This window comes from Saprolegnia parasitica, assembly GCF_000151545.1.
Source record: "Saprolegnia parasitica CBS 223.65 unplaced genomic scaffold supercont2.30, whole genome shotgun sequence".
In the NCBI taxonomy this organism is placed as follows: domain Eukaryota; phylum Oomycota; class Saprolegniomycetes; order Saprolegniales; family Saprolegniaceae; genus Saprolegnia; species Saprolegnia parasitica.
The window spans coordinates 243,221-267,365 of record NW_012156424.1 but is presented as its reverse complement, the minus strand read 5'-3'; the positions used below and the strand labels follow the sequence as shown (position 1 = coordinate 267,365).

The 24,145-nt window shown below is 60.1% G+C and overlaps 11 protein-coding genes across 11 annotated transcripts; 6 read left to right on the top strand and 5 right to left on the bottom strand.

Moving 5' to 3' along the window:
* Window positions 1-947: 947 nt before the first annotated feature.
* On the top strand, window positions 948-3,588 carry SPRG_07539 (hypothetical protein; the record flags this gene model as incomplete). The annotated part of the gene is made up of 9 exons (XM_012346675.1): window positions 948-1,005; window positions 1,057-1,362; window positions 1,406-1,675; window positions 1,713-2,309; window positions 2,356-2,516; window positions 2,607-2,763; window positions 2,810-2,983; window positions 3,032-3,307; window positions 3,354-3,588. The coding sequence occupies 9 exons, from the start codon at window positions 948-950 to the stop codon at window positions 3,548-3,550; spliced, it is 2,196 nt and encodes a 731-aa protein (XP_012202065.1). The 3' UTR covers window positions 3,551-3,588.
* Window positions 3,589-3,815: 227 nt separating this feature from the next.
* Window positions 3,816-6,464, bottom strand: SPRG_07538 (hypothetical protein; the record flags this gene model as incomplete). Its single annotated transcript, XM_012346674.1, has 5 exons — window positions 3,816-4,286; window positions 4,337-5,975; window positions 6,029-6,163; window positions 6,208-6,347; window positions 6,396-6,464. 5 exons carry the CDS (start codon window positions 6,462-6,464, stop codon window positions 3,816-3,818), a joined length of 2,454 nt encoding a protein of 817 aa, XP_012202064.1.
* A 744-nt stretch (window positions 6,465-7,208) lies between these two features.
* On the top strand, window positions 7,209-8,925 carry SPRG_07537 (hypothetical protein). The gene has a single exon (XM_012346673.1). It carries the CDS (start codon window positions 7,214-7,216, stop codon window positions 8,858-8,860), a length of 1,647 nt encoding a protein of 548 aa, XP_012202063.1. The 5' UTR covers window positions 7,209-7,213; the 3' UTR covers window positions 8,861-8,925.
* An 823-nt stretch (window positions 8,926-9,748) lies between these two features.
* SPRG_07536 (hypothetical protein) lies at window positions 9,749-10,996 on the top strand (the record flags this gene model as incomplete). The annotated part of the gene is made up of 2 exons (XM_012346672.1): window positions 9,749-10,062; window positions 10,096-10,996. The coding sequence occupies 2 exons, from the start codon at window positions 9,749-9,751 to the stop codon at window positions 10,994-10,996; spliced, it is 1,215 nt and encodes a 404-aa protein (XP_012202062.1).
* A 183-nt stretch (window positions 10,997-11,179) lies between these two features.
* On the bottom strand, window positions 11,180-12,509 carry SPRG_07535 (hypothetical protein). Its single transcript, XM_012346671.1, has 4 exons — window positions 12,072-12,509; window positions 11,912-12,028; window positions 11,674-11,868; window positions 11,180-11,622 (listed from the first exon to the last, which is right to left on the bottom strand). The coding sequence occupies exons 1-4, from the start codon at window positions 12,486-12,488 to the stop codon at window positions 11,260-11,262; spliced, it is 1,092 nt and encodes a 363-aa protein (XP_012202061.1). The 5' UTR covers window positions 12,489-12,509; the 3' UTR covers window positions 11,180-11,259.
* Window positions 12,510-12,518: 9 nt separating this feature from the next.
* Window positions 12,519-13,847, bottom strand: SPRG_07534 (hypothetical protein). Its single transcript, XM_012346670.1, has 4 exons — window positions 13,395-13,847; window positions 13,235-13,351; window positions 12,994-13,188; window positions 12,519-12,947 (listed from the first exon to the last, which is right to left on the bottom strand). Exons 1-4 carry the CDS (start codon window positions 13,797-13,799, stop codon window positions 12,606-12,608), a joined length of 1,059 nt encoding a protein of 352 aa, XP_012202060.1. The 5' UTR covers window positions 13,800-13,847; the 3' UTR covers window positions 12,519-12,605.
* Window positions 13,848-14,526: 679 nt separating this feature from the next.
* Window positions 14,527-16,046, top strand: SPRG_07533 (hypothetical protein; the record flags this gene model as incomplete). Its single annotated transcript, XM_012346669.1, has 7 exons — window positions 14,527-14,819; window positions 14,861-15,100; window positions 15,161-15,362; window positions 15,409-15,507; window positions 15,559-15,624; window positions 15,679-15,989; window positions 16,043-16,046. The coding sequence occupies exons 1-7, from the start codon at window positions 14,548-14,550 to the stop codon at window positions 16,044-16,046; spliced, it is 1,194 nt and encodes a 397-aa protein (XP_012202059.1). The 5' UTR covers window positions 14,527-14,547.
* On the bottom strand, window positions 15,962-19,696 carry SPRG_07532 (hypothetical protein; the record flags this gene model as incomplete). Its single annotated transcript, XM_012346668.1, has 14 exons — window positions 15,962-16,211; window positions 16,263-16,336; window positions 16,389-16,946; window positions 16,993-17,140; window positions 17,186-17,241; window positions 17,292-17,444; window positions 17,495-17,730; window positions 17,776-17,980; window positions 18,020-18,091; window positions 18,141-18,228; window positions 18,278-18,663; window positions 18,709-19,308; window positions 19,357-19,567; window positions 19,662-19,696. 14 exons carry the CDS (start codon window positions 19,694-19,696, stop codon window positions 16,064-16,066), a joined length of 2,970 nt encoding a protein of 989 aa, XP_012202058.1. The 3' UTR covers window positions 15,962-16,063.
* Window positions 19,697-19,890: 194 nt separating this feature from the next.
* Window positions 19,891-20,505, top strand: SPRG_07531 (hypothetical protein; the record flags this gene model as incomplete). Its single annotated transcript, XM_012346667.1, has 1 exon — window positions 19,891-20,505. The coding sequence occupies one exon, from the start codon at window positions 19,891-19,893 to the stop codon at window positions 20,503-20,505; it is 615 nt and encodes a 204-aa protein (XP_012202057.1).
* A 42-nt stretch (window positions 20,506-20,547) lies between these two features.
* On the bottom strand, window positions 20,548-22,019 carry SPRG_07530 (hypothetical protein; the record flags this gene model as incomplete). The annotated part of the gene is made up of 2 exons (XM_012346666.1): window positions 20,548-21,027; window positions 21,090-22,019. The coding sequence occupies 2 exons, from the start codon at window positions 22,017-22,019 to the stop codon at window positions 20,548-20,550; spliced, it is 1,410 nt and encodes a 469-aa protein (XP_012202056.1).
* Window positions 22,020-22,783: 764 nt separating this feature from the next.
* Window positions 22,784-23,417, top strand: SPRG_07529 (hypothetical protein). Its single transcript, XM_012346665.1, has 4 exons — window positions 22,784-22,873; window positions 22,919-23,060; window positions 23,115-23,148; window positions 23,204-23,417. Exons 1-4 carry the CDS (start codon window positions 22,822-22,824, stop codon window positions 23,351-23,353), a joined length of 378 nt encoding a protein of 125 aa, XP_012202055.1. The 5' UTR covers window positions 22,784-22,821; the 3' UTR covers window positions 23,354-23,417.
* Window positions 23,418-24,145: the final 728 nt, after the last annotated feature.

Genomic DNA, 24,145 nt, shown 5'->3' with positions numbered 1-24,145 from the left:
AGTGAATCTTGCAGAGGAGCGTGTCGCCATGGTACGCGAACGAGTTGAGCGTGAGCTGCGACGCGCACTCGGTGCACTTGAAGCACGCCTTGTGGTAGAGGTGTTCGGTTTTGGCGCGGACCTGCAGGTCGTTGTAGTACACGGGCTTGGTGCACGCCGCGCAGTTGGGCGTCGTCAGAATCGAGTGCACCATGGTACTGCTAGCTGTACAAACGAAGTGTGCGATTTGGTTGTGGCGACCGTAGCCTGGTCGGCGAACGCATCCGGATATCTGTAGCAATCGTACGGATATAGACACGCGTGCCAGCAGATGAAAACTCAGATCCAAAAAAAGCAGCGCGCAAATATTCGCGGCTGTCGCCGTCAGCCGCCTTGTGGACAGGATCCGAGTCCGCCTCCTCCTGTGCGTGGCGGTCTATAGTACTCGGAGACAGAGTCGAAGGATTTCGCTCCCGGTAGAGAATCCTCCCGGCTTCGAAATCTGCAGATTCAATTCGACGGTCCGCCCTTCTTTACACCGCGCACTCTCGTCCACACGTGCACTGGAAGATCAACGAAAGAACGCTCGACATGTGTATGTGCCCATGACGTCCGATCCGTCATATGCGCTACAGCCGCGGCGTCTACAGCCGCGGCCTGTTTCCTCGTTCGCGTTACGACAAGGCGCCGGCGAGCGTGGAGGGAGAGAGGTTGCGAGTTGATATTCCACTACTTGATCGCACGACGTGCGCCACTCGGAGGAGACGAAAGGGATACAAGTAGCCGCGATGACGCCGCTGTTTGGTTGCGTCAACACGCGCGTGCGTGTTTTTGAGTTTGAGATTTGGCTCGTGTATCCGGCGTGGGACATGACTTTGCCCTTTGCCACTCGTGATACAAATCGCAAGATCCACCAATGGCTTGTAAAACAGCTGGCAGTTTTGGCGAAAGGCCGCAAGATCGGCGGCATGGGCTGCTCGTGGCCGCTCGTGCTTCTGCTACTCGTGCATTGGTCACGCTCGACACGTAGGATGCCACGCTTGATGTACTGCTGAGAGACTTCTTGGCGCGTCGTAGCGCTCATTACTACCGCCGACCTACACGCGGAGCTCAAGGATGGCGCTGTTACGTCGCGCCGACTCAGTGGGAGCGGCAACGCGAGCCTCTTCCGCGCGATCGCCGGCCACGGCTTTCGCACGCAGAGCAACGCGGCCATCTTGCCGAATCTGAGCCTCGAGGCGTGTGCGACGGCGTGCGTTCGCGACGCCGCCTGTCTCGCGTTCGACCTCGAAGCCAGCACGTGCTACATCGCGCATACGGACCGCTACGCCCACCCCGCCGACTTTCTGCCCCGTCCCGCAAGCACCCACTATGAGTGGCAAGGTGGCGACGCCAAATGAAGAACATCGCTCAGCTGGGCTCGTAGGCGCGGTGGCCACGCCGACAATATGGCCCAACGGTGGCGTCTTGACCTCGTACGGCGCGGTCCAGCTCTTTACCACGTCGCGCAAGGCCAGTATTTGGTATGCGCTACAGGCTATCGCTGACGGAGCAACGACCAACTACGCGGCCTACGCCATCGGGACGACGATCACACTACCCGAGTACCCGTGCTACGTCCTTGCCTATGCAACCAAAGCGGGCCTGGCCGACAGCGCCGTGCTCGTGTCCAACCCGTTTACGATCTACGGCAAGTGTCTTGGATGGAAAAATAAAGATATATGTGGTTGTAGCGACCAAGTACATGTACCTTGTGCCCTTTTACAACGGGTATGGCTTCCACGGCCTCGTCACCCAAGTGCAGCTCGACGTCCAAGGCGTCAAGCGCCCGCGGCCGTCGCGCGTGCTCGAATTTACCGACATCAATACGACACTTGGCATTGGACCGTACGCCAACCAGCTACAGACGATCAACCTCACGGCGTACGATCCGCGGCTCGCGGGGTTCTACGACGGCTTTACCGGTGCGTTCGTCTCGCACGCCTCAACGTCAACCGCGCATTTTGAGATAGCCGTCGCCACCGTCGAGTATGTCAACGTGAGTTTGCAATCGTTCCGCAACACATCGCGCTGGGTTCTGATCCCAACCGACGCGTTCGCGCCGGCGATGGGCGACTACGTGTATAACCCGTCGCTGCGCCGCCAAGAAGAGTACTTGTACCTGTGTCCGTACCAAAATGCGCAGGGCTACTCGGGCGTCATTGCCAAACTCAACGTCCGCGGCTTCCAAGCGTCGACGAAAAACGACCCGCCGTTTTCGCCGCTTGTGCACACGCTCGATTTGACCCAGATCGATGCGTCCCTCACAGGATTTAGCGCCTGCTTTACGAGTTCGTCGATTCTACCTTTTGGTATAGTTGAACATGAAGAGTGTAGGTGGCAACTATGGCTACTTTGTCCAGCGGCGCAACGCCAACGGCCTCGCGGGCTGCATTGTGCGCGTGGACCTCGCGCGCTTTGGCACGCCGTCGTCCGCTGTGACGGTACTCAACGCGACCGCGATCGACGCACGCTTTGTCGGTTTTAGCGGCGCTGTTGTGTGTACGTGAAGTATCAGTGTATCAACTTGATATGAAAACGGTGTAGTCAACCACATCGCGTACCTCGTGCCCTTTGAGCGCAACAAGGTCGGCTTGGAGCGCAACATCAACTACAAGCACTTTCCGAGCGCGACCTCGAGCGTCGTGGGCGTCCTCGACTTGAACACGTTTGCCACCGTGGTGCCCCTCGACCTCGCCGTGCTGCATCCCAAGTACGCGTGCGGCTACTTTGGTGGCTTTATGGGTCTGTCATCCTGACATGGACACCTTGTCACTTGTCTTTTGTGTAGTGAGCCAGTATGCCTACTTTGTGCCGTACATGTGGACGACCGACACGACGTCGCCAGAAGTGAACCCGTACCATGGTCTCTTGACGCGGCTCAACACGAACACGCAAACGCTCGAGCAGCTGGACCTGACGGCGGTCGACGCGTCGCTACGCGGCTTCATGCGCGGCTTTGCCTGTACACATCGTCCATCGTTCTGCTTGTTGATGTGCATGAACTGGGTAGTTGGCCGGTATGCCATTTTGGTGCCGCACCGCAATGGCCTGACGACCCAGCGCCCCATGCGCCTCAACAAGCCGCAGAAGAACAATCTCGGCACGATCGTGGCCGTCGACACCGACAACTTTACACCGTCCGGCGTTCGGTTCCTCGATCTAACGCTGGCGCTGCGCAGTCAGATCCCCAACATGCCAGACGCCGACCTTCGCGGGTTCATTGGTGGCGGCGTCTCGGGCGAGTATGGCTTTTTCGTGCCGTACTTTAACGGCGTCCGCTTCTCCGGTAGGCTTGCTGGCACAACGCTTGGACTACACGCAGTGGGCTGTAGGCAAGGTCGTGCGCGTGAATTTGCGGACATTTGGAGAGGTCCAAGTCCTCGACATGACGCAGCAGCAAGACGCACTGCGGGGGTTCACGAATGCTGTGTTTCCCCAGTTGGCGACGCAGACGCAGACGTCGCTTTGGAACTATGTGATCCCCGATGGCACCCAAGTCCAGTACAACTTTATCACAATCGACATGTAATCTACGACATTGTTTTCCAACACCCAACGTCAAAGCAGATAAAAAGACGACAAAAACGAGCTTGGAGCTCTACTGTCACCGTACAACCACGCCCAACTCGTTTTTTTGTCGTGTGGACGATACATGTCCCATATAACTTTAGTAATGAGACACTATTAGCACGTTTCGACTGGCTTTCTACGACACGAGTCGCAGCCTCGCGCTCGACACCGAATCTGGTTCCAACAACGTAAACAGGAGGGCACTTTGAAAGCGGTCGTTCTTGTTACGACGCCATCGAGTGGCTACGGTGCAGTGGCGAGTGGGGTCGTGTTAATGGCATCGAGAGCGACTTGCGCAAGACGAGCGGCTGGCAGTTTTCGCGGTCGGCCGCCGCCAACGCCTCGGTGAAGCGGTGAATGCCTCGAAAGAAGCTACCCGCGTGCATGCGCAGCGTGTCCGTCGGCAAGTTGAGAAACAGTCGCATCGTTGTCTCGAGTACGTCGATCGTTTGGGCCCACGTCGCATCGCAACGATTGAGCGGCGTCGCAGCGTACTCTAAAAAGAGCGTGAACGTTTGCACGCAGCACGTCGGCGGGCGCGCGTCGAGGGTATTTGCTATGTGCAGCACGTGCGCGTGGAGTCTCTGAAGCTGCGCGTGGAGCTCGCTCGCCGACATGTGGCTGCTCGTGACGAGCTCGAGCGACGGCAAGGTCGCACCAAACGCCAAGAGCGTCGCGTCTTGGGCCCGCAGCACCTAGTAGTACTTGTCCATCAACCGGGCCCTTTTTAGAGACCCCGACGTACACTGGCTAGAAAGTGCAGCGCGGTGCCGGTGCTCTGGCTGGCTTGGCGGACGTGGCCGAGTTTCTCGAGGTCCGTGAGCAAATTGAACGCGACCGCGTTGCCGCGGCTCGTGCCGGCGTTGATGTGGTTGCCAAGGTCGAGGACGTACCCGAGGACGGCGTGGAGCGCGTTCGACTCGGAGAGTTCCTTGCACGCAGTCGCGACGATCGCGCAGTCGCGCTCAAACGACTGCACCGTCGAGTCGAATCGGAGAACCATCGCGAGCAAGTCGAGGAGCCGCTCGACGTCGGGAATCACGAGCAACTCACGGAGAAAGCCCTCGGGGTGCGTCAGTAGCGCGACGTTGCCGTCAAACGACTGGAGCGCTGCCTTCTCCGCCAGTGTCGGCAACGCGAGCACGTGCCGGATGTGCGAAATTTGATCAAACGTCAAGCCGTCGACCTTGCCCGAGAGCAGGGCGTCGGCGACGCTCGGCCGCAACAAGGTCAAGTGGTGTGTGTCCAAGAGCTTTCGAATGTGCTTGGCGCGGCGCGGATGCAAGAGCAATTGGTGCCCCGGCGATGTCGGCGCCCGCACCTCGAACGCGACGTGGACTTCGTCGGCGTCAATGTTGCCTGTCGGCGCCGCCTCCCAGATCGTGCCCCGGATCGCATCGGACGACGCCCATTTCTGCCAATGCAAGCCTTTCGGCGGCTTGACCGGCGCCGGCGACGTCGGTGGACTCGCAAGTCCCAAAGCGTCCGACACGATGGTTGTCGGCGCGTCGAGGAGGGCCGCGTCGACGCCGTCGGCGATCATGCGCTGGCGGACGAGGTCCCGCGGCACACGCACCTCGAGCATGCGAAAGTACTTTGCATAGCGTGGGTGGTGCTGTGCCGGCGCGCTCTTTGAGAGATGCGGTGATAACGGTGCGATTGGCGCCGGGTGGACCTGCTCGACGAGTGCGTCCCACGCCGACGGCTCCGTGACGGACAAGAGCGCGGTGACGACCTTGAGCGCGTGGGTCTCGAGCTTGTGGTCTTTGGCGTGGAGCTGGAACTGCTGGATCGCATCATGGAGGAGGTCGGGCGGCGGCGTGTACCGTCGTAGCAGCTGGAGGCAGCGCGCGGCTTCAAACGCAATCACAGTATCGAGCTCGCGGGTATGTTCGGTGTCATCGCCCTTCATGGCAAGCCAGGCAGGTACGTCTTGGGCGATGAGCCGCTTCGCAAACGTCGCTAGCTGGGGACTCTCGTCGCCTTCGAGAAGCGCATGGAGGAGGCGCAGAACGGCTCCCTGGGCGACGTCAGCGCCATGGTCCAAAAGCTCCAACAGGTCGGCCACCACCCGAGCAGCATGGCAGTGCTCCATTGCGCTAAAGAACGCAACATGACCTGCTTGACGATACACGCATACAATGCGGCAGATCTGGAGGACTTTGATGCTGACGCTTTCGGAGGGCCCACCGAGACACGCCAGCAGCTCTTGGAGTCGCTCGCCATGGGCCTTGGAAGCAAGGTGCTCGAGCACCGATACAAAACTCAGCAGCAAAAGAACGAGGTCCAGCACGGCCACGACCAGTGCAGTGTCGTGCGCGGGTGCCAGAAGGGCGAGGAGCGCTTGGAGCCCCTCCTCTTGTGTGAAGAGTCGCACCCACCGTCTACCCAGCCGAGTACTATGAGCGCCGTGGCGGCAAGATCATGAGAGGCGCACCGCCGCGCGCGCATAATCACAAGGCGAAGCAACCGCACAGGCTCGATCGCGCGTTCGCGTCGGTAGTGGAGGACCCGGAGCTGTTCGATGCACTCGGTCGTTGTCGGCGCCGTCTCGACATGGCCGAGTTTGAACCTACAGTGTCGGATCCCAGCGCATGTTGCCGTAGTATTTCGTACAATTGGGTCTGCTGCCACTTGGAGAGACGAGGTTCGAGGCGTGCGAGCTCTTCGCGCACGAGGCCTGTCGCACCGCGATGTGTGGCGAGCAGCAAGTAGGCGCCGTCAACGTCGTCGTCGTCCGTGGGCGGCGGAAGCGCCTATACGCGGCATGCTCTGACGACGAATATACCATCATCTTTCCGCACCACGTCGAGGTCGGCCCACGGCTGTCGGGGCGCAATGCCGAGCCCGGGACAGGAGAACGAGGCGCCCATTGCGCGGCCTCGATATGCTGCGAAACGGCCCGTAACTGGCACCCAGCAGACCCCACATGTCGCAACGCGATCGACGAGGCTTGGCTGTTGCAAATTTGCACATCGCTTGTCTTCTTCTAACATCGACTTGCTCGCTGCTGACGTCGGTCTCTGTGAAGTTGTCGGCGCCTGGCCATGCGCACAACGTGTTGAGATTACGAGGCAACCTTGTCTTCAACGACGAACGAAATGCCCATGTGCAACACCACATGCGTGGTATTCAGGGACACCTGCATGCTAGGGACGGCGAGATGAGCGCAGAGAAATCAACGCATTCGATTCAGCAATTCGACAATTCGAGGGGCTGTACTTACTAGAAATTGAATGTCGGCGATATCGAACCAAGTGGTTTCGCTGATCGGATCCTTCTGCCAAGCTTTGCACATCACTTGCAGGCGCAAATAGGCCCGCCAACATGGCCGGCAGCCGCCATGTTTGTCTGGCTCAACGAGAGCATGGCAAGACGCATGCTCGATCGAGGTAGGCGTACTAATGATGTGTGCTGCGTGTTGGTTATGACTATGTGAGTGGTTGGCAACGACGCGAGCATTACTCGACGCGGCGACCTGACGAACTCAGATCTGTCGCGTACGTCTTTTTTTAAATGAAAAGTGATAGCATACAAACCCCAAGTGCTTTTCAACCTTGACATTTGGCCATCTCGGAATCGCAGTCTCATCACGAGGGTCCAGTTTCCATTTTGCGCCAGCATGCGAACGTGGTGCTTCCTCGCGCTTCTCGTTGGCGTGACGGCCACCAACAGCACGCGCCACCTCGCGACTGTGGGCCAATGCAGCAGCGCCGAAGACAACGTCGACTACTGGGGCAACGACGTGGCGGGTCAGGCCGTCGGCAGTGCCAGCGCGTGCTGTGACCTCTGCGGCGCCAACAACCAGTGCGCGATTTCCGTCTACACGGGCGGCATGTGCTATCTCAAGAGCGGTCGCGGCGCCCGGTCGACCAAGCAAGGCGCCGTGGCCCTTCCCAAGCCGTCCTCGCCGTACCCGACCGAGGCCAACACGGACTACTGGGGCAATGACTTTGATGCCAAGACGGCGACCAGTGTCGGCGAGTGCGCTACGTACTGCGCCGCCAACTCGCAGTGCGTCGTCTCTGTCCTCACGGGTAGCACGTGCTACCTCAAGAACAAACTCGGCGCCAAGTCGGTCAACAATGGCGCGACGGCCATCCGCGTCGGCGGCAATACGGCGACTTCGTGCACGCAGCAAGCCAACACAGACTACTACGGCAACGACATTGGCAGCACCAAACCGTCGAGCGCGTCCGGCTGCTGCGCTGACTGCGCTGCCAACGCCCAGTGCCTCGTGGCGGTGTACACGGGCGGCACTTGCTGGCTCAAGAACAAGGTCGGCGGTAGCTCGTACAACAACGGCGCAGTCGCCGTCTTCTCGGGTCGCGCGCCTGTGCCGGCTACGGGCGGCTCGAGTGTTCCGTTCCAGAACCTCAAGGCCCAGTACAAGTACCCGATCAAGGGCGGCGGCACCTACAACATGGTGACCAACTACCAGAGCTGCGCGCGCCAGAGCCAGCGCAGCGATAGTTCGATTGGCCCCTTGAGCGAGCAAGTGTCGATGATCTTTCGAGGGCCCATGTACATCTTCGGCATCTCGGTCTTCCAGCCGTCGGGCGGCAACTGGAACCGCGTCTCGTCGTGGACGCCGCAGCAGTCCAACAACTTGGTATTTATGAACAACCTCAACCCGAACAAGTACAACAACCAGCCGCCGCAAGGCTACGCGCAGGCCGACGGCATGGGCTTCTCCGAGACGCCTGTCCAGTTTGGCGGCTGGCTCCGCGACGCGTCCGACCCAAGCAACATATTTGGTGGTCCTGGTATCGCGACCGGCGCCGAAGTCAACATCATGCAACCCTCCAAGTGCTCGGCCACCGGTGGCTGCCTCGGTGTCTTTGACCAAAAGTACGGCCTGAACGGCTGGGGCGGCAGCAAGATCTTTGTTGTCAAGGCCATCATGTACGGCTCGGGTCTGCCCGCGATCTGGATGCTCAACGCCCAAGTGATGCGTGCGAACCAGTATGGTTGCAACTGCCGCGGTATGGCGGACCCTGGTGGCTGCGGCGAGCTCGACATCGCCGAGGCGATTCCGAACGGCGGCAACAACCTCGCGACGCACTACTACTACCTCAACACGCACCCGTCGCCGGGCCACGACACGTGGACGACGCGCCCGACGAGCCGCGCGGCAACGTTTGTGACCATCTTGGACGAAGCCTCGGGCACGATCAAGGTCATGCACTTTACGGACGACGACTACGACAAGTTCTTTGACACGAACGCGCTCTCCAACGATGCAGTAAACGCCATGATCTCGCGCTAAGCGATATAGTAGTAGTAGAGTCCTCGACGAAGATGATGATTTCCAACATAAAGCATTGGTTGGTGTAGCACGGTTGTTGTTGTCGTCGTCATGGATTCTCTCCATGACGCCGTGACGATCCCTATGCTAATACAGTGCTTAAAGGTTCGCCGCTGTGCTTCACCGTGACTGCTGCGGTGAAGCCGAGCGCGTGGGCGGCGGTATGGATTCGATGTCGATGCTTCCAGACCACACACATGGGAGCAAATATATATCAACTGCAGTGAGCTGCAATGTACCGCAGTGTGGTAATGTCGAGGCGGAGATGATCAGTGGCCAGCACACGCGACTGTGCTCACTGGCAGCGTTCGATCGAATCTCTCGCTTGGCGTGGGTGCAGCAACAGCGATGGTGCGGCTGCAATGGTGTGACGGAGAAGCGTCGTCTCGACACCACGCGGGGTCCAAGGTTCTAATAGCTACCGTTGGTGCTCTTGGTTTAGCTACCACATATATATCCGCTCGCGCAGACAGGTTGCACAGACTCACTGGCACAGACTCTTCACGCACAGCTCTTTCACGCACCCATTCAGCCCGACGACGATCCTCTCCATCTGTTTTTCGCGACGCTTCCAAGCTTCCTGGACGCAAGATGATCGAGCGACTCCATGATGCGTCTCACCCAGTGAGATCGTGGTGAGCTGCGATTGTAGCACACTCGAGCAGCGAGGTTGCGGCCTCCACCAATGGGCTCATCGAGTGCGATGACGACGGCGAGCATGGTCGTGTCGTACACGGTATCCGAGTCTGGCGCCACTGCGATGGGACAAGCGGCCGAGATTTTGCGCACGCCCAGCTGGCGACGAACAACGAAAAGGCAAAGTCGGTTCAGTTTGCCTTTTACACTAGTATGTTCAAGTCGACGCTTCTGTGCGCTGCGGTCGCGCTGGCGGCGGCCGGCGGCCTTCCGCCCGTGTGCCCGCCCTCGTTCAACTACAACATCGACTACTACGGCAACGACTTGCGCTGGACGACGCGCTCCAACCCGAGCGACTGCTGCATGGACTGCATCGAGACGATCAACTGCTGGATCTTCACGTGGTACAACGGCCACTGCTACCTCAAGGGCAAGATGAGCCAGCAGACGTATTGCAATGGCTGCGTCGTCGGCGTCATGGACGCGCCGCCGCTCCACGCCGTGAACCCGATCGCCAACACGACAGAGTCGGCCACCCAGGCACCACCCGCGACAACAAGTGTGCCCAAGGCGACTGCGGTCTTCAAGTACAGCAACCTCAAGGGCAGCGGCTCGTACAACATGGTGACCAAGCTCGAGGGATGCCAAAAGACGTCGGTGGCCACGTCCGGCCCCATCGCGCCGTTCCACGAAGACGTGAGCATGGTCTTCCGTGGGCCCATGGACATTTACAATATTGCCGTCTTCCAAAAGGGCACCAACGGCTGGGCAAAGACGTCCAAGTACGGCGGCGGCGCCGCGAGCAACCTTGTCTTTATGAACAATGCCAACCCTGACAAGTTCAACGGCAAGGCGCCGCAGGGCTACGCCTCGCCCGACGGCACGACGTTCTCCAAGTCGGCGCAGTCGTTTAGCGGTGCCCTCAAGGCTGCGTCCGACCCGAGCAACATCTATGGCGGCCCGGGCATTGCGACGGGCGCCGAAGTCAACATCATGCAGGAAGCCAAGTGCACGCCTGAGACGTGCAAGGGCTTCTACGACAGCACGTACGGTCTCCAAGGCTGGACAGGCAGCAAGATCTTTGCCACCAAAGTCAAGATGGGCGCGAGTGGTCTCCCCGCGATCTGGATGCTCCATGGCCAAGTGGTCCGCGCCAACCAGTATGGCTGCAACTGCCGCGGCCTCGCCGACCCCGGTGGTTGTGGCGAGCTCGACATTGCCGAAGTGCTCACGCCCGGCGCGTCGACACTGGCGACCCACTACTACTACTTGGACACGCACCCGTCGCCCGGACACGACACGTGGGCCAACGTCTTGCCCAATACAGAGGTGACGTACGTGACGATCCTCGACGAGGCGTCCGGCGTCATCAAGGTCCTGCAATTTCCCGGTGCCGACTTTAGCTTCTTCTCGGGTGACAGCTTGTCGTCGGAGAGCGTCGCGGCGCTTCTGTCTCAGTAAACAGAGTTGACAAGTTGTCTAATTTAACACACTTCATCACAATGCAGTGTATTACTTCCTAGTCTTCGTAGAGTCCCGCCCAAGTCGATGCGCATTCGTAGTCGTCCGACGGTTTGGTCTCCGCTCGTTGCGTCACGTCGACACCTTATGTAGACACCTATGCGGCGGTCGCATACTGTTCGTTGTCATTGGAAACGGCTTAAGACGCTTTACGAACGATAAACCAATGCATCATTACACGTGGTATGAATGGTAGATGCCGTCTAGTTGCTGAGGGCACTGGCTACTAGCGAGAGGCTCAGAAGCGCCATGGCCTCGCAAGCGACTGAACGATGGCCAGAGGAGGATGTCGACGGGGCTGTCGGCGACCCGCCGCCGACGGTGTTTCGCGCACTGGTCGCTGCCGGCGACGAGGGAGCCGTCGTCGGAAACGGTGTCACGCTCGGCAGCGTCAGTGCTGCAATGCTTGGCTTGAGCTGTCCGCTGCTGTTGTACAAGCCAAAGTGGGCTTCGACCGTGTCCGAGACGTTGATGCCCGCACTCTTCCACGTGTCGTCGAACGCCGCAAAGTAAAAGTACGGCAACTGGCGCTCCGTCGCGTACACATAAAAGTCGGCCAAATACGTCTAAGAGTACATAGTATCAACACTCGATCGGGAAAGGGTTAGGGTCCGTACCGCATGGTTGGCGGCGCTCGTCGGCGACGAACCCACGGTGGCCCCGTCCGAGGCCCATCCGGTCTCGCCAATGTAAATGTCGATGCCGTTGGCGACCGCACGCAAGGTCGTCAGCTTGGTGTCGAGATTGACCATGGCCGTGTTGATGTCGGCGAGCTCCCAGAACGGAAATGCGTTGGCCAAGACGATGTCGCCCTAGCTGTCTATGAGTTGCGAGGCAGCGAGATTGGCGTTGTACAGCTTGGATCACGGCGGGGTACTGCACGAGCTTATCGATGACGTCGGCGGTCGCGACTGGAATGTTGATCTTGTGGTCGCGCAGATACGCTTTGACGGTTTGGATGTTGGCAATCACCTAGTATCCGGATCGTACTTCAATTGGCAGATTTTCACAGTACTGTCTCGGGCGAGACATCGTCGCGGTAGAGTGTTTCGCTGCCGACGTGGATGCCAATGACAGTCGCGTCGTCGATCGCACCGGCTTGGACAAGCGTCTCCAGCGCGGCTTGCTCGACCGCAAAATGAAAGTTGCCGGCGTCGACCCACATGCCGAGCCAGACTTGGAGCCCCGCTTTCTTGGCCGCTTCGAGGACCATCGCTCCTTGGTTGCAGTCGGTGAGGCTGTAAATGCGCACGCGCGGGCTCAGCGCCTTGAGAAGCACCATGTCGGCATCCACCTGCGCTTGCGACTTGCACTTGCTTGGGTCCCAATCAGGTCCTTGCCGGCTGTTGTAGTTGAGGCCGTACAGCGGTGCGTTTAAGGCCGACGTCACCGCCGTGAGCACAAGCAGCAGCAAAAGCGTCGGTCGCAGCATCCCGTCGATGGCAAAGTGAGAAGCAAGAAATGCAATCAAAAAGATCTCGAGTAATTTTAGATGCCCAAGATGGCGGCCTACGCAGAAACGTACTATGCGATACCTTCTGATCTGCATTTAGGCAAGAAGCGCCGCCGCAAGGACAGTCGTGGCCAGTGCGATCGACGCAGTCGCCGCCGACGACGGCGCGGGCTTGGCGCCGGGGCTCACCGGCATCGGCGTCTTGGTCAATGGAAGCACCGTTATGGTCGTGTTGTCCGGATCAATCGAGCTGTTGGTTTGCACCAAGGCGGCGATCTTGGGCTTGAGCGACCCGGTCGCGTCGTAGAGGCCAAAGAAGGCCTCGACGTCGTTCTTCATGTTGGGCAGCACTGCCTTCCACGCGTCGTCAAAGGCGGCAAAGTAATAGTACTTGAGCTTGTGCTCCGTCGCGTAGTTGTAAAAGTTAAGCAAGTACGTCTAGAAAGGAGAGAGAGCTATAGAAGAGCCAAATCAGGCAGATTACCGCTTGGTTGTCCGGGCTCGCAGTCGACGCGTTGGCGTTGACGCCGCCCGAGGCCCAGCCCGTCTCGCTGATCTGAATCTCCTTGCCTTTCGCAACCTTCTTGAGCATGTCCATCTTGATCTTGAAGTTGATCATGGCCGTGTCAATGTTGGCGGGTTCCCAGAACGGGAACGAGTTGGCTTGGATCACGTCAACCTACCGGCGCGTGTCAGCGAATGCCGGACCAGCCGCATGAGCCTACCGCGTCGAGCACGGCCGGGTACTGCACAAGCGCATCGACAATGTCGGCGACCGAGACCGGGATCTTGATCTGCTGCTGGGTCAAGAACGTCTTGACCGTCGTCACAAACGAAATCGCCTAGACTGCGTCAAGCACGTTTCGTGGCAAAGAGAGGTGGCACCTGCTCGGGCGTGATGTCCTTGCGGTAGAGGTTCTCGCTGCCGACGTGGATGCCTTCGACGGAGGCGTCGATGCTGGACACCATCGTCTTGAGCACCTTCATCTCGGTTTCGAACGTCGCTTCGTTGGTCACCCACATGCCGAGCCACGTCTTGAGCCCGAGCTTCTTGGCCGCGGCCAGCACCATTGGGCCTTGGTTGCAGTCGGCGAGGCTGTAGATGCGCACGCGGTCCGAGATGCGCTTGATCTTGCTCAGGTCCGTCTCGATCTGGTCCTGGGACTTGCACTTCTTCGGGTCCCAGTCGGCGCCCTGGCGGCTGTTGTAGTTGAGGCCGTAGAGGCGGAAGTCGAGCGCCGACGCCATCGCCGTTAGCACGAGCAGCACGAGCGCAGTCAGGCGGAGCATCGCGACGATATGGAAATGACCGGCCGGGCGCCAGTTCAAAATCGAGCCAATCCGCTTCTTGAAAACCGGCTGTAACGTCACCTCGCAACAGGATTTCAGCCAATCAGCGTGACCGGCATGACGCCTGTCTGCCAGCACGTGGCATCGCCGCTGTCTGCCGTGGCTAGGCGACGACAGAGGCCGAACAAGCCTCGTAACCTGGTCGGGCCCACGCCGGCAGAGACGTCTCGTATGCTTGAGCCGAGGCTGCTGACGCTGCGATGGTAAGCACGCCATGCGTGCGTGCGGCAAAGCCCACCCATTGACATAAACTGGCTAGATTGGTGTAGCTACACATGCGCCCGGTTCAATACCGCCGCAGCTGCACTTGGCAACGTCTGCGATGGTCGACCAGGTGCCACGACGTCGACACTTGCCTGCCTTGTGTGCGTCCGGTGTGAACCAGAGAACCAGGTCGAACCCTCGTACATGTGGCAGGTGGTACGCAAGAGGAGATACGTAGCTCCTTTCTCGTAGCAGCAGTCGTTGGGAGCTGAAAGTCAAGCATGATCAGGTCTTTGATCGCCTACGCCCAGCGACGATAACGTTGGGGACGGACACCGCGTCGGACGGCGGCTCGCTTGTCCGCAACTTGTGGGACATTGCTGTTGGAGATTGGGACAAACGCGCGAGAGAGGGTATCCGGATAGGTCACGTCGTATCCGGCGCTGGCCGGTGCCATTGCGAGACGCCAAGTGGCCGGCAAAGGATGCAAACGTGGAAGCTTCTGCTGGCGCTGGCGGTCGCGGCCGAGATCGCGGGCGCCGAGAAGGGCGCGGTCGCCAAGTCCAAGTCGGCGCAGGATCAGGTCAGCGAAGTGGCGTTGGCGGTCGACGGCGACGTGCGGGCCAAGGCGGTGACGGACGCCGACGACGAGGCCATGCTGCTCACCGCGTTTCGCGCAAAGAAGAAGGCGTCGCACGACGGCGCGAGCACGTCGCTGCGCTGCCGCATGTGTGGCGCGCATCTCGCCTGGAAGACGTACGGTCTCGACACGCGAGAATGCACTGACATCGTTCTAGCGACGCGATGGCGCTGCCGGCCGCCACGAAAGGCCGGGCCAAGAGCTACCGGCACGAAGCGGGCTTGGGCGACGCAGGCGAAGTCACCTACTTTGACGGGCCACTCGGCGATGAATTTGAGCTCGCGGCTTTTGAGCTCACCGAGGCCAGCGCGACCGAGAGCTACTCGGAGGAAAACTCGTTCTTTGACGACTACAACTGGCGTGTCTTGACGTGCCCCCGCTGCGCGCGCCACGTGGGGTACGACGGCAACGATGTATACCTTTCTCGCAGCGTCGAGTCTCACGACGACGGTTCTAGCTGGAAATTTACCCACGACCTCCAAGAGCAGTGCATGAAGATGGCCAAGCAGCACTTGGCGCCAGCGCCATCGGTAGCCGCGATCGCCGAGCTCAAGGCGACTGTCAACGCGGCGTTTGCGAAGCAAAAGTGCCACGTCATGGCCAACGGCTGGTGGAGCTACCAAGTGTGCTACGAGAGCGAAGTCCGCCAGTTCCACGAGGTAGTACAGGATTCGACACACAAACTCACCACCACGGACGGTGCAGGAGGCCGACGGAAGTCGCCCGTTCGACTGGAGCATGGGCCGCTTCACCGAAGACCGCAGCACCGAGAAGGAAGTCGTGCACTACTACACCGGCGGCCAGGTACGACTAAATGGATTCCACAACCATGTTCCACCTTGGCTTGTGTCGTAGACCTGTGATGAGAACGGCCAGGCGCGGGCGACGACCGTCAAGTACGTGTGCTGCGCCGAGCAACCGGTAGAACCACAACCAACCTCCGTCTCCATCCCCATCCCTATTTCTTGCAAATAGGAGATTGCAGTCGACACGATCGATGAGCCAAGTCTGTGCCAATACAACATCCGCGTCTGCGTCCCGTCGCTCTGTGCGGCATCGTCAACGCCCGAAGTGGTAGCAAAGAAGACGGCCGAGCAGCGCGAGCTCGAAGCCACGTGCTCGCGCATCGTTGGCGAGGCGGCGCCCAACGTGCTATCGCATTTTTACACGCTTCTGTGGCCCGACACGCTCGCCGACGACAGCCGCGACCTCGCGTGGGCCCACGGTCTCAGCGCCGTCACGTCCATCATGTCAATACGTCCGTCATCTCCATCGTGTTCCTTTGTGTACGACGCTTCTTTGTTGGTATCACGGTTGCTATCTATCGGCTACTCAAGAGATAAGAAATCACGACGTCAGATCAAGAAGCGGGCGTCAACGAGCGTTCGCTTGGCGACGTTCTGCGTGCCCCAGTGCTGGCGCAACCGCACCAGTGCCAACTCGGCGACATAGGTCCAGAGCGCCGAGACGGCGTGGTTGCCCCACCACAAGTCGCACGTGGCAAAGACCTACAAGGTAGCACACCATGTCGCGACAAGGAAGAGACAAGTTGTCTCTACGAGAATGTTCCAGAGCATGAGTTCCGTCTCGAGGCCGAGAAAGATCGTCGCGGTAAAACTGGACGCACTGGCATCTACACCACAGATATCCAGACGCGACCAACTACGCGGTTAGGGTTGCAGTACCAGGTACCAAGAGCGACGCCTTGGCCGCGCTGAGGTCGGGCGGGAGGCGAAAGTAGCGCGCCATGCACGGCTGCCCCGACACCATCTTCCACCGGTAGCTTTCGTCCATGTTGTCGACAAACGTCCGCAAAACTTATTGAGCTTGTGCCCGGCGCGGACGAGGTGCGGCGACGGCGCCGCTTTGCGCGGGGGCGCCAGCAGCGTGTTCGTACGTCGGCGCTCGAGGACGTCGTGCAAGAGCGTTGGCTGCGTGTGTGCTTTGGCCTCTTCGGCGCCGTAAAGCTTCATGAAGCGCTTCCGCCAAGCTTTCGTCAAGAAGAGCTCGAAACACTGGCAGTCGTCGGGGCCGCCGTCGAGGCCGCGCGACGCCGTGAGACCCGCTGCTTCTTGCTTGAGCTGCTCGGTCAAGTCGAGCATCGAGCCGTCGGCAAATGCGTACGGCGACCGGCAATGGAGGTAGTACCCGTGGTACGCTTCGTCCAAAAGCACGCAGCTCACTTTGGCCAACGTGCAGAGGTCGAGGAAGAGCAGGTGCCGCGGCTCCGCGATCCATCGCTCCTATCATTTCGCATTGCAACCCTAATCATCGAGAAAGAGACAGTACATAAATGAGCCAGCGCCAGAGCCACTGCGACGCGGTGAGAACGACCCACCACGCGACAACGTTGGCGAAGCGAAGGTATTCGTTCGGAGCGCCAAAGCTCATGCCGTAGACGAGCGGCTGCGGGGATGCCAAGTTGGCGTACTCGCACCTAAATTGATATCGTCGGCGCGTCCCGTCTGCTTTCAACTCGCACCCGAGAAGCAGCCACAAGAGACCGAGTAGCGTTAGAGGCAACGACGAGCCGCGCGCCTAGTCGTGACATGGGCCAGCCACTCGTCGGCGGCGACATTGATTCGTACGGTCTGGAGCTCGTTCCACTCGTTGGCGACAAGGATCGTTCGCCAAATGCTCACAGGCGATGGGTTCTCGGGCGTTCCGCGGGGCTCTTCCCAGTCCAGAAAGAACATTTCGATGCTCGCTTGGTCGTAGACCGTACAGAGCAGCGCAAAGGTCTACCGAAAAGAGATCGAGTCCATAATCAACCATTCATTTCAGCCCATACCTTGGCACTTGCAGCGCCGACGAGGACGATCTGGAACGGCGCGTACTCGTTGTACATGCCATACGACGGGTTGTGTTCCGGCAGCAGCGTATAGACGGCCGACTGGAGCTTGAAAAAGATCAGGTAGTAGCCCGTGAGGACGCTCAAAATGCTGCATCGTGGCACTAAGTTCCGCGCACGGACGACGACGACGTACCCGACCATCCACGTCGAGAGCGTCGACGCCGAACTGCGGCCTAGAATATCGCAGTCGGTGCCACTCAACTTAGCGCGAAATGTACTTAAAAACAGGACGGTGGTGAACGTGGACGCGCTGAGGTCGTTGCCCCGCGTGTGCCGCCGCTGCCACGTGTAGTACTGCAAGAGCACGCTGCAGCCTGAGACGACACACGCGAGCACAAAGAGCGCGAGCGCGACCGACCAAAACGCCTTGGTGCTCGAGGAGTATTGGACTTGAAAGATACTTGATACAATTGCGTGCGGCGACTAGGTGCCATTGCCGCAGGTTCAACTCTGTCGTTCTACCTCGATCGCGGTGTACTCGATGGTCAAGACGGGCGGGTAGAGCGCGCTGACGCTGGACGCTTGGGTTGGAATCTGTCCAAAAGTATCAAGTAGGGTGAGCGGCAACGACGATTAGGTGCACCGAGAGGTGTAAGCGTGACGCGTACGAGATGACGCGCGGTGTCGTGTAGCCGGACGCGACGCCGGACGCAGCGTCCAATATGTAAAAGCTAGTCATATCCATGGACATGTCGACCACCACAGGAATGGCATGTGTACCGATGTGTAAGCTGGTCGCCTTCGACGTCGGTCGGCGCGCGGTTGGAATTGACGGCCACGTTCCGCCCGTCGCGATAGTTGAGCACGCGAATCGGCACGGGCAGCAATGTATTGTCATTGTCCACAAGATACAACTCGTACAGAAGCACGCTCGGCGGTGACGCGAACGCAGTCGTCAAGTCGCAGCTGTACGCAAACGTCTTGCTCAGGCCAAAGCGCAGCCAGTCGAGGCCGTAGCCGAAGTTGCCGCGGGCCGTCGGGTCGCACAGCAGCAACTGCGTCGAGAGTGGGCGCAGACCCAAGTACGTTCCGTTGAGCGTATACGACGCCAGCATGAACTGCAGCGTGTCATTGGTCGCCGGGTTGGCCGCGGCCGAAAACGACATCTGCGGGCCACAACGATAGGATACGGTCGATGCGGGGCATCGTACCGTGAGCTGCAGAGAGGTCTGGGTGAGAATCGAGGTCGCGCCGCCATTGTAGAGGAGGAAGGGCAGCGTCGCACTCCAGCCGCTGATGCCGTTCGAGGTCGTGAGGCGGCTCGACGACGCGAGCTGGCGCAGCAAACTGCACGCTGCGCTCGACGTCGCAAACATCTGGAGGACGCAGAGATTGCCGAGGGTCTGGCACGCGCCATTGTTGTCTTCGTTGCTGTAGTAGTAGCATCCGATGGCCGCCGACGTAAAATAGTGCTCGAGGATCGCTACGACGACGGCGTTAAAGGCGCAGGAAGACGACTGTTCAACGATCGCACCGCTTGTAAACGTTCGTGGCGTCGACGCGTCTGGAAACGACACCAACGTCGCCGACTGGAGAGGGTACATGGCCGTGATCGCCGACACGTTGCCTTGGTCGACGCACGTCAGCGGGCCAAGCGCGGCGATGCCCGTGTTGACAAAGCCAGGGCGACAGGCGCAGCCTTGGCTCGTTGCAAGCATGTCGACGGGACACGGCGTGCACACGTAGCCCGAGGCGTCGACGCTGCCATTCGTGCACGGCAGACACGTCTTGGCCGCGAGTGGCGTCGCATTCTACGAACGCGCTACTAAGGATAAGACGGAACGCAGAACAAAACACACAGCGTGGCGGTCGACGAGGACCATGCCGGGCCGGCAGTGGCAGTCGTTGTTGCGGATACCGAGCGTCGTATTGTCGCACGGGAGACACATTGAGCCGTCGCGACTGGGCACCGTCGTCGCCATGCAGTTGACGCACGCCCGGGCGTCGCACGGCTTGGGCCACACGTTCCAGCACAGCTGCGACGGACTCGCAGACAGGATCGCGCCGGCGCTAGTGGCCACTGTTTCTGCAGCCGCTGCGTTCTTCGTGCAAAGTGGTCTACCTGCATGTACAAGCGGTCGAGTTGTCGCGGCCGACCATCTACACGCGCTTGGGTGAGGCCACTGCGGGCGCGTCCATGGAAATGGTACCCCTGTTGGGCACGTCGCGCAGCTGAGACTCGGTGTGTCAAAGTACTGCGTCGGCTTGCACGTGGTTGTCGCGAGACCATGCACGAGGCCGAGTCCGAGCAGCCCGACCCAGCATGGACTCATGGCACGCATGATGATCCGGATATCGACGATCTTGAAGGGTCGCGAGAAAGGCGGTAGAGGATGGAGCAGCACGGCGCCAACAGCGCGCGGATCGTGGCCTCGCGCATCCACAGCCACTTTGAGCGCACGCGCCATCGTGTGCCGTCGGTCGACACACCGAGCTTGGACCGACTCGAAGTGCTCGTCGTGCTTGAAGTGCGCGAACTTGTGAAGCACGTGGTCGCACTCCACGCGACGCTTGCGGCGGTGCCTCTCTATGAAGCAAAGCTCCGAGCCGAGTGGAAAGAACGTGCCGCACAGTACGAATCCGAGATTCGCGCGTATAGAGCTCAAGTCGAGGCGGCCCTCACCGCCGCCGCCGACCTCCGCCGCCATATCAATCGCAGCACGCAGGCAATGGCGACGGAGACGATAGAGTTGCGCCGTCGGTGGGAATCCGAGTGGGCTGCCCACCACGCGAGTGAGATGCAGCGCGTCCTTGACGAGGCGGCGGCGCGCGAACGCGACAGTCTCTTGCGCTCTCGCGACACCACGCAAGCGGCGCTCGCCGACTTACGACGTCGCTTGGAGCATCAAAAGAACGCGGCGCTCGAGTTGCAAGCGGCCGAGCTACGGCGACACCACAGGGCCCAGCTGGACCGTTTGTCCACAACTCTTATCGATATATCAATATAAACCACTGTAAATTGCACAAAATTCAAAACAAATACTCGTCGACTACGCCGTGAGGCTTGCGAGAATGGCCTCGCGGGCCATTTTCGGCCGCGGGATCTGGGGCGGGTCCGAGACGCCAATGTAGTTGCACCAGATGAGCGAGTCTTGGCCGTTAATGTTGGGGTTGTAGCACGTGGACCAGCCGCAGCCGATGGCCGACACGCCCTTGTTCATTGAATTCTGGAAATGCCCGCATGTCATCCAGTCGCCGTTCGCGCATGCATCGCGCTCGTAGCTCCAGAGCTGCTGCTCGCTGTCGTACCAGTTCCAGCTCGCGCCGACTTGGTGGTGGCAGTTGGTCTTGCACTCTTCGTACGACGCGAGGTTCTGCGCACCGGGCGGCCCGCCGTGACCGCCGCCGTTCTTTTGCGGACACGAGTCGGCCCACGCTTGCATGTCGGCGGCGAGTTTCTCGTCCCAGACTACCGGTGTCGTGTAGCCATGCGCCTTGCGGATCAAGTTCAGCTGGCGCACAATCTGGCCCTTGATGGTTTCCCCAGACGGCGCCGGTGACGACGACGGCGCCGGTGTCGGCGTGACGCCACCCACCGACGCGGCGCGCGCCCCGACACGTACACCTTGTTGCCTTTGGCGTTCTTGAGGTAGCACAACCCTGCGTACCACACGGAGACGACGCAGTCGGATCGCGCGCGGCAGTCGTCGCAACATTCACCGGCGGTGCCACGGCTCAGGCGCGCAATGTCGTTGCCGGGGTAGTCGGTGTTTTCTTCAATGGGGCGGCACAGGTTGCTCGATGATTGGATCGACGCGGACCGGGCGCCGTTGCAGAGCCCGCGCGAGCCTTTGGCGCTCTTGAGCCAGCACTTGGTGTCGCCGTTGCCGTAGTCGCGCCACGTGTACACGACGCAGTTGGGTGTCGCCGCGCAGTCGGCGCAGCAGGCGTCGGCGTTCGGTTGCGTGGTGAATTTAATGTCGTTGCCGTAGTAATCGATGTTTTCTTCGATCGGCGCACACACCTGCGACGGCGCCGACGACGACCGCGACGCCGACCGGACGCCCGTCGAGGTGTACCGGTTGGCTTTGGTGTGCTTGAGGTAGCACGTGCCGTCCCGCCACGTGTACACGACGCAGTTGGGCGTGGCCGCGCAGTCGGCGCAGCACCCGCTAGCGGACGCCTGCTTGGTCTGCTTGATGTCGTTGCCGTAGTAGTCGACGTCGTTTTCGATCGCGCCACACGTCGATGTCGGGTTGGGCGAAATGGACATGGCGCCGTCCGAGCTGTACCGGTTGGCCTTGGTGTGCTTCAGGTAGCATGTGCCCGCGCGCCACGTCGCGACCACGCAGTTGGCCGTGGCCGCGCAGTCGGCGCAGCATCGATCTGCGGCCGACTGCTGCGTTTGCTTGATGTCATTGCCCCAATAGTCAATGTTGGCCTCGATCGGGCCACAGGATGCGGACGCAACACCGCTGACCACGGCGGCGACGACGCAGACGATGAGCCGACTGAGTTGCATGGTTGGCGACGAATGCAAAATGGCATAGAGCAAGAGCTGCAGCCACCATACATCATACCGCGTTGGTTTCGGATTTGCCCTTGTCGAACAGGAATTCGCTGCGTGACTCCAGCTGGTTCTTTGACTTCGGCAACGTATGCCGGCATGGAACCTGGCGTCACCGTACCGATCCTGCTTGGTGCGCACGCCGGCTTTCTCGCTTGCAGGTGGTCGTGGTGCATCGAAGTTGGCCCACAGTGTGCAGACGCCCCCACTTTGCCGTACACCAATATACTACGTTCTAGTCTACCGGTAATACTTCAATTGGGCTAAATGCAAGCGGCCAAGTATAATTACTTGTACGGCGAGCTGTAATGCTACAGCGCCGTCGCAGCGAACGTTGCGTTCTGTGCCTCGTGGCGCTGCCAAACAGTCTGGTATCTCCGATCAATGCAACCAATGCTATTAGCGTCTTGTCCACGCGCCACCAAGATACCGTCGTCGTGGAAATGCGACAGCCCTGCATGGCTCGCAGTCGACCGCGCGTGGGCGATTAATGCCATCAACCTCGTAGGTAGTTGTACCGCCTGCTTGTGTGAGGCAGAGATGTCCCGATGCTGCGGTCGGCGTCGCAGCCGTCCGAGGAGGCGACCGGATCTGTCGTTCGGCACATGCAGGAAGATCGCAAGTTGCGATCTTCCGGGATGGGCATTCCGTACTTCACGAGATATCTTGATTTCAGTATGTCTTTTTCCGATCATCCTCTGGGCGCACTTTAGCGAACGCTGGCCTCGACGAGCGGCGCGGACTAACCGAGGTGGTGATGGCAGGCCGGCCCGTCTTCCTCAAGCCGTCGATCTGGTCGACGCGCTACGGTGCGATGGCCAGCGCCATCGCATGCGCCTCATACAGCCATGTAGGTGCCAACTTCTTCACGGTCAACGTCGAGAGCTACGTCGTCAAGGACAACACGTTCGCCGCGTACGCGCTCGAGCTCAAGCGTGGCAGCACGTCGTGGGTCGTGCACCGCCGGTACAGCGAATTCGCGACCTTGTGGGGCCAGTACGACGACGACGACGACGCTGGATGCAGTGGCTCATCGCAATGCATCTATAGGCTCTACGGCCTCGGCGACCGGCTTCCGACCATGGTACGTCTGCCGGCACGATGGCTCTATCCATCATGGCCGCCGCCTTCTCCTTTAGCCGCCCAAGACGTACTGCTTTCGCGACTTGAGCCCAGACTACTTGAAGACGCGCCAGCGCCTCCTCGAAGAGTGCATCTGGCAGCTGCTCCAGATCCCGGGCGTGAGCGAGATTCCGGCAGTCGTCGAGTTTCTCGAGCTCAAGGCTTGAGAAGGATGCAACTTATAGTAGTCGTGTTGCGTGTCCTTCTTATACCTCGTCTATTTCTTACCCTTCTTCTTCTTCTTCTTTTTCTTCTTCTTGTCCTTGGCCGCGTCCGCCGCCACCGGGCTGGCCGCGTCCGCCGCCACCGGGCTGTCCTTCTCGTCCTCGTCCTTCGGAGCTTCTTCGTCCTTTGAAGCTTCTTCGTTTGCTGGGATGACCACCGACAGCTTCTCTTCCGTGGCGTCGGCGTCTTCGCACTCCATGACAACCTGCTCGACCTGCTCGACGATATCGCCGGCGTCGGCGTGCTGCAGCTCAACAAACCCGTCGCTCGTCACGCTCTGAGACAGGACGTCCTGCGTCGCCGCATCTTCGGCCGCGAGGGCGACAACATCGTCGACAAACGAAGCCGCGACTTCCTGGGCCGCTGCAATGTCCGTGAGGTCGATCGACGCCGTGCGAGGAATCACAATCGCCGACGACGAGTTCTTGCGCGACGCCACCTTGGGTGAGCCATGTTCGACCTTCTCTTCAAACGAAGCCTTGCGGGACGCCGCTTTGGGCGACACGACAACCGCAGCGTCGTCCTCCACGGCGACCAGCGACAACTTGCGAGAGACAGCCTTGGGCGACGTGACAGCGGGCACTTCGTCCTGGACCGAGTTCTTACGCGAGGCCACCTTGGGCGACGTGGCAGCGGGCACTTCTTCCTGGACCGAGTTCTTGCGCGAGGCCACCTTGGGCGACGTAGCAGCGGGAGCTTCTTCCTGGACCGAGTTCTTGCGGGAGGCCACCTTG

Coding starts and splice junctions, on each gene's coding strand:
- SPRG_07529 (XM_012346665.1), top strand. CDS start 22,822: ATGGCAGGCCGGCCCGTCTTCCTCAAGCCGTCGATCTGGTCGACGCGC. Junction 23,061..23,114: donor TTCGCGACCTTGTGGGGCCA/GTACGACGACGA, acceptor ATGCATCTATAG/GCTCTACGGCCTCGGCGACC. Junction 23,149..23,203: donor GCGACCGGCTTCCGACCATG/GTACGTCTGCCG, acceptor CTTCTCCTTTAG/CCGCCCAAGACGTACTGCTT.
- SPRG_07534 (XM_012346670.1), bottom strand. CDS start 13,799: ATGCTCCGCCTGACTGCGCTCGTGCTGCTCGTGCTAACGGCGATGGCG. Junction 13,352..13,394: donor AGGACATCACGCCCGAGCAG/GTGCCACCTCTC, acceptor GACGCAGTCTAG/GCGATTTCGTTTGTGACGAC. Junction 13,189..13,234: donor ACCCGGCCGTGCTCGACGCG/GTAGGCTCATGC, acceptor ACGCGCCGGTAG/GTTGACGTGATCCAAGCCAA.
- SPRG_07535 (XM_012346671.1), bottom strand. CDS start 12,488: ATGCTGCGACCGACGCTTTTGCTGCTGCTTGTGCTCACGGCGGTGACG. Junction 11,869..11,911: donor ACCCCGCCGTGATCCAAGCT/GTACAACGCCAA, acceptor ATAGACAGCTAG/GGCGACATCGTCTTGGCCAA. Junction 11,623..11,673: donor CGAGCGCCGCCAACCATGCG/GTACGGACCCTA, acceptor ATGTACTCTTAG/ACGTATTTGGCCGACTTTTA.
- SPRG_07537 (XM_012346673.1), top strand. CDS start 7,214: ATGCGAACGTGGTGCTTCCTCGCGCTTCTCGTTGGCGTGACGGCCACC.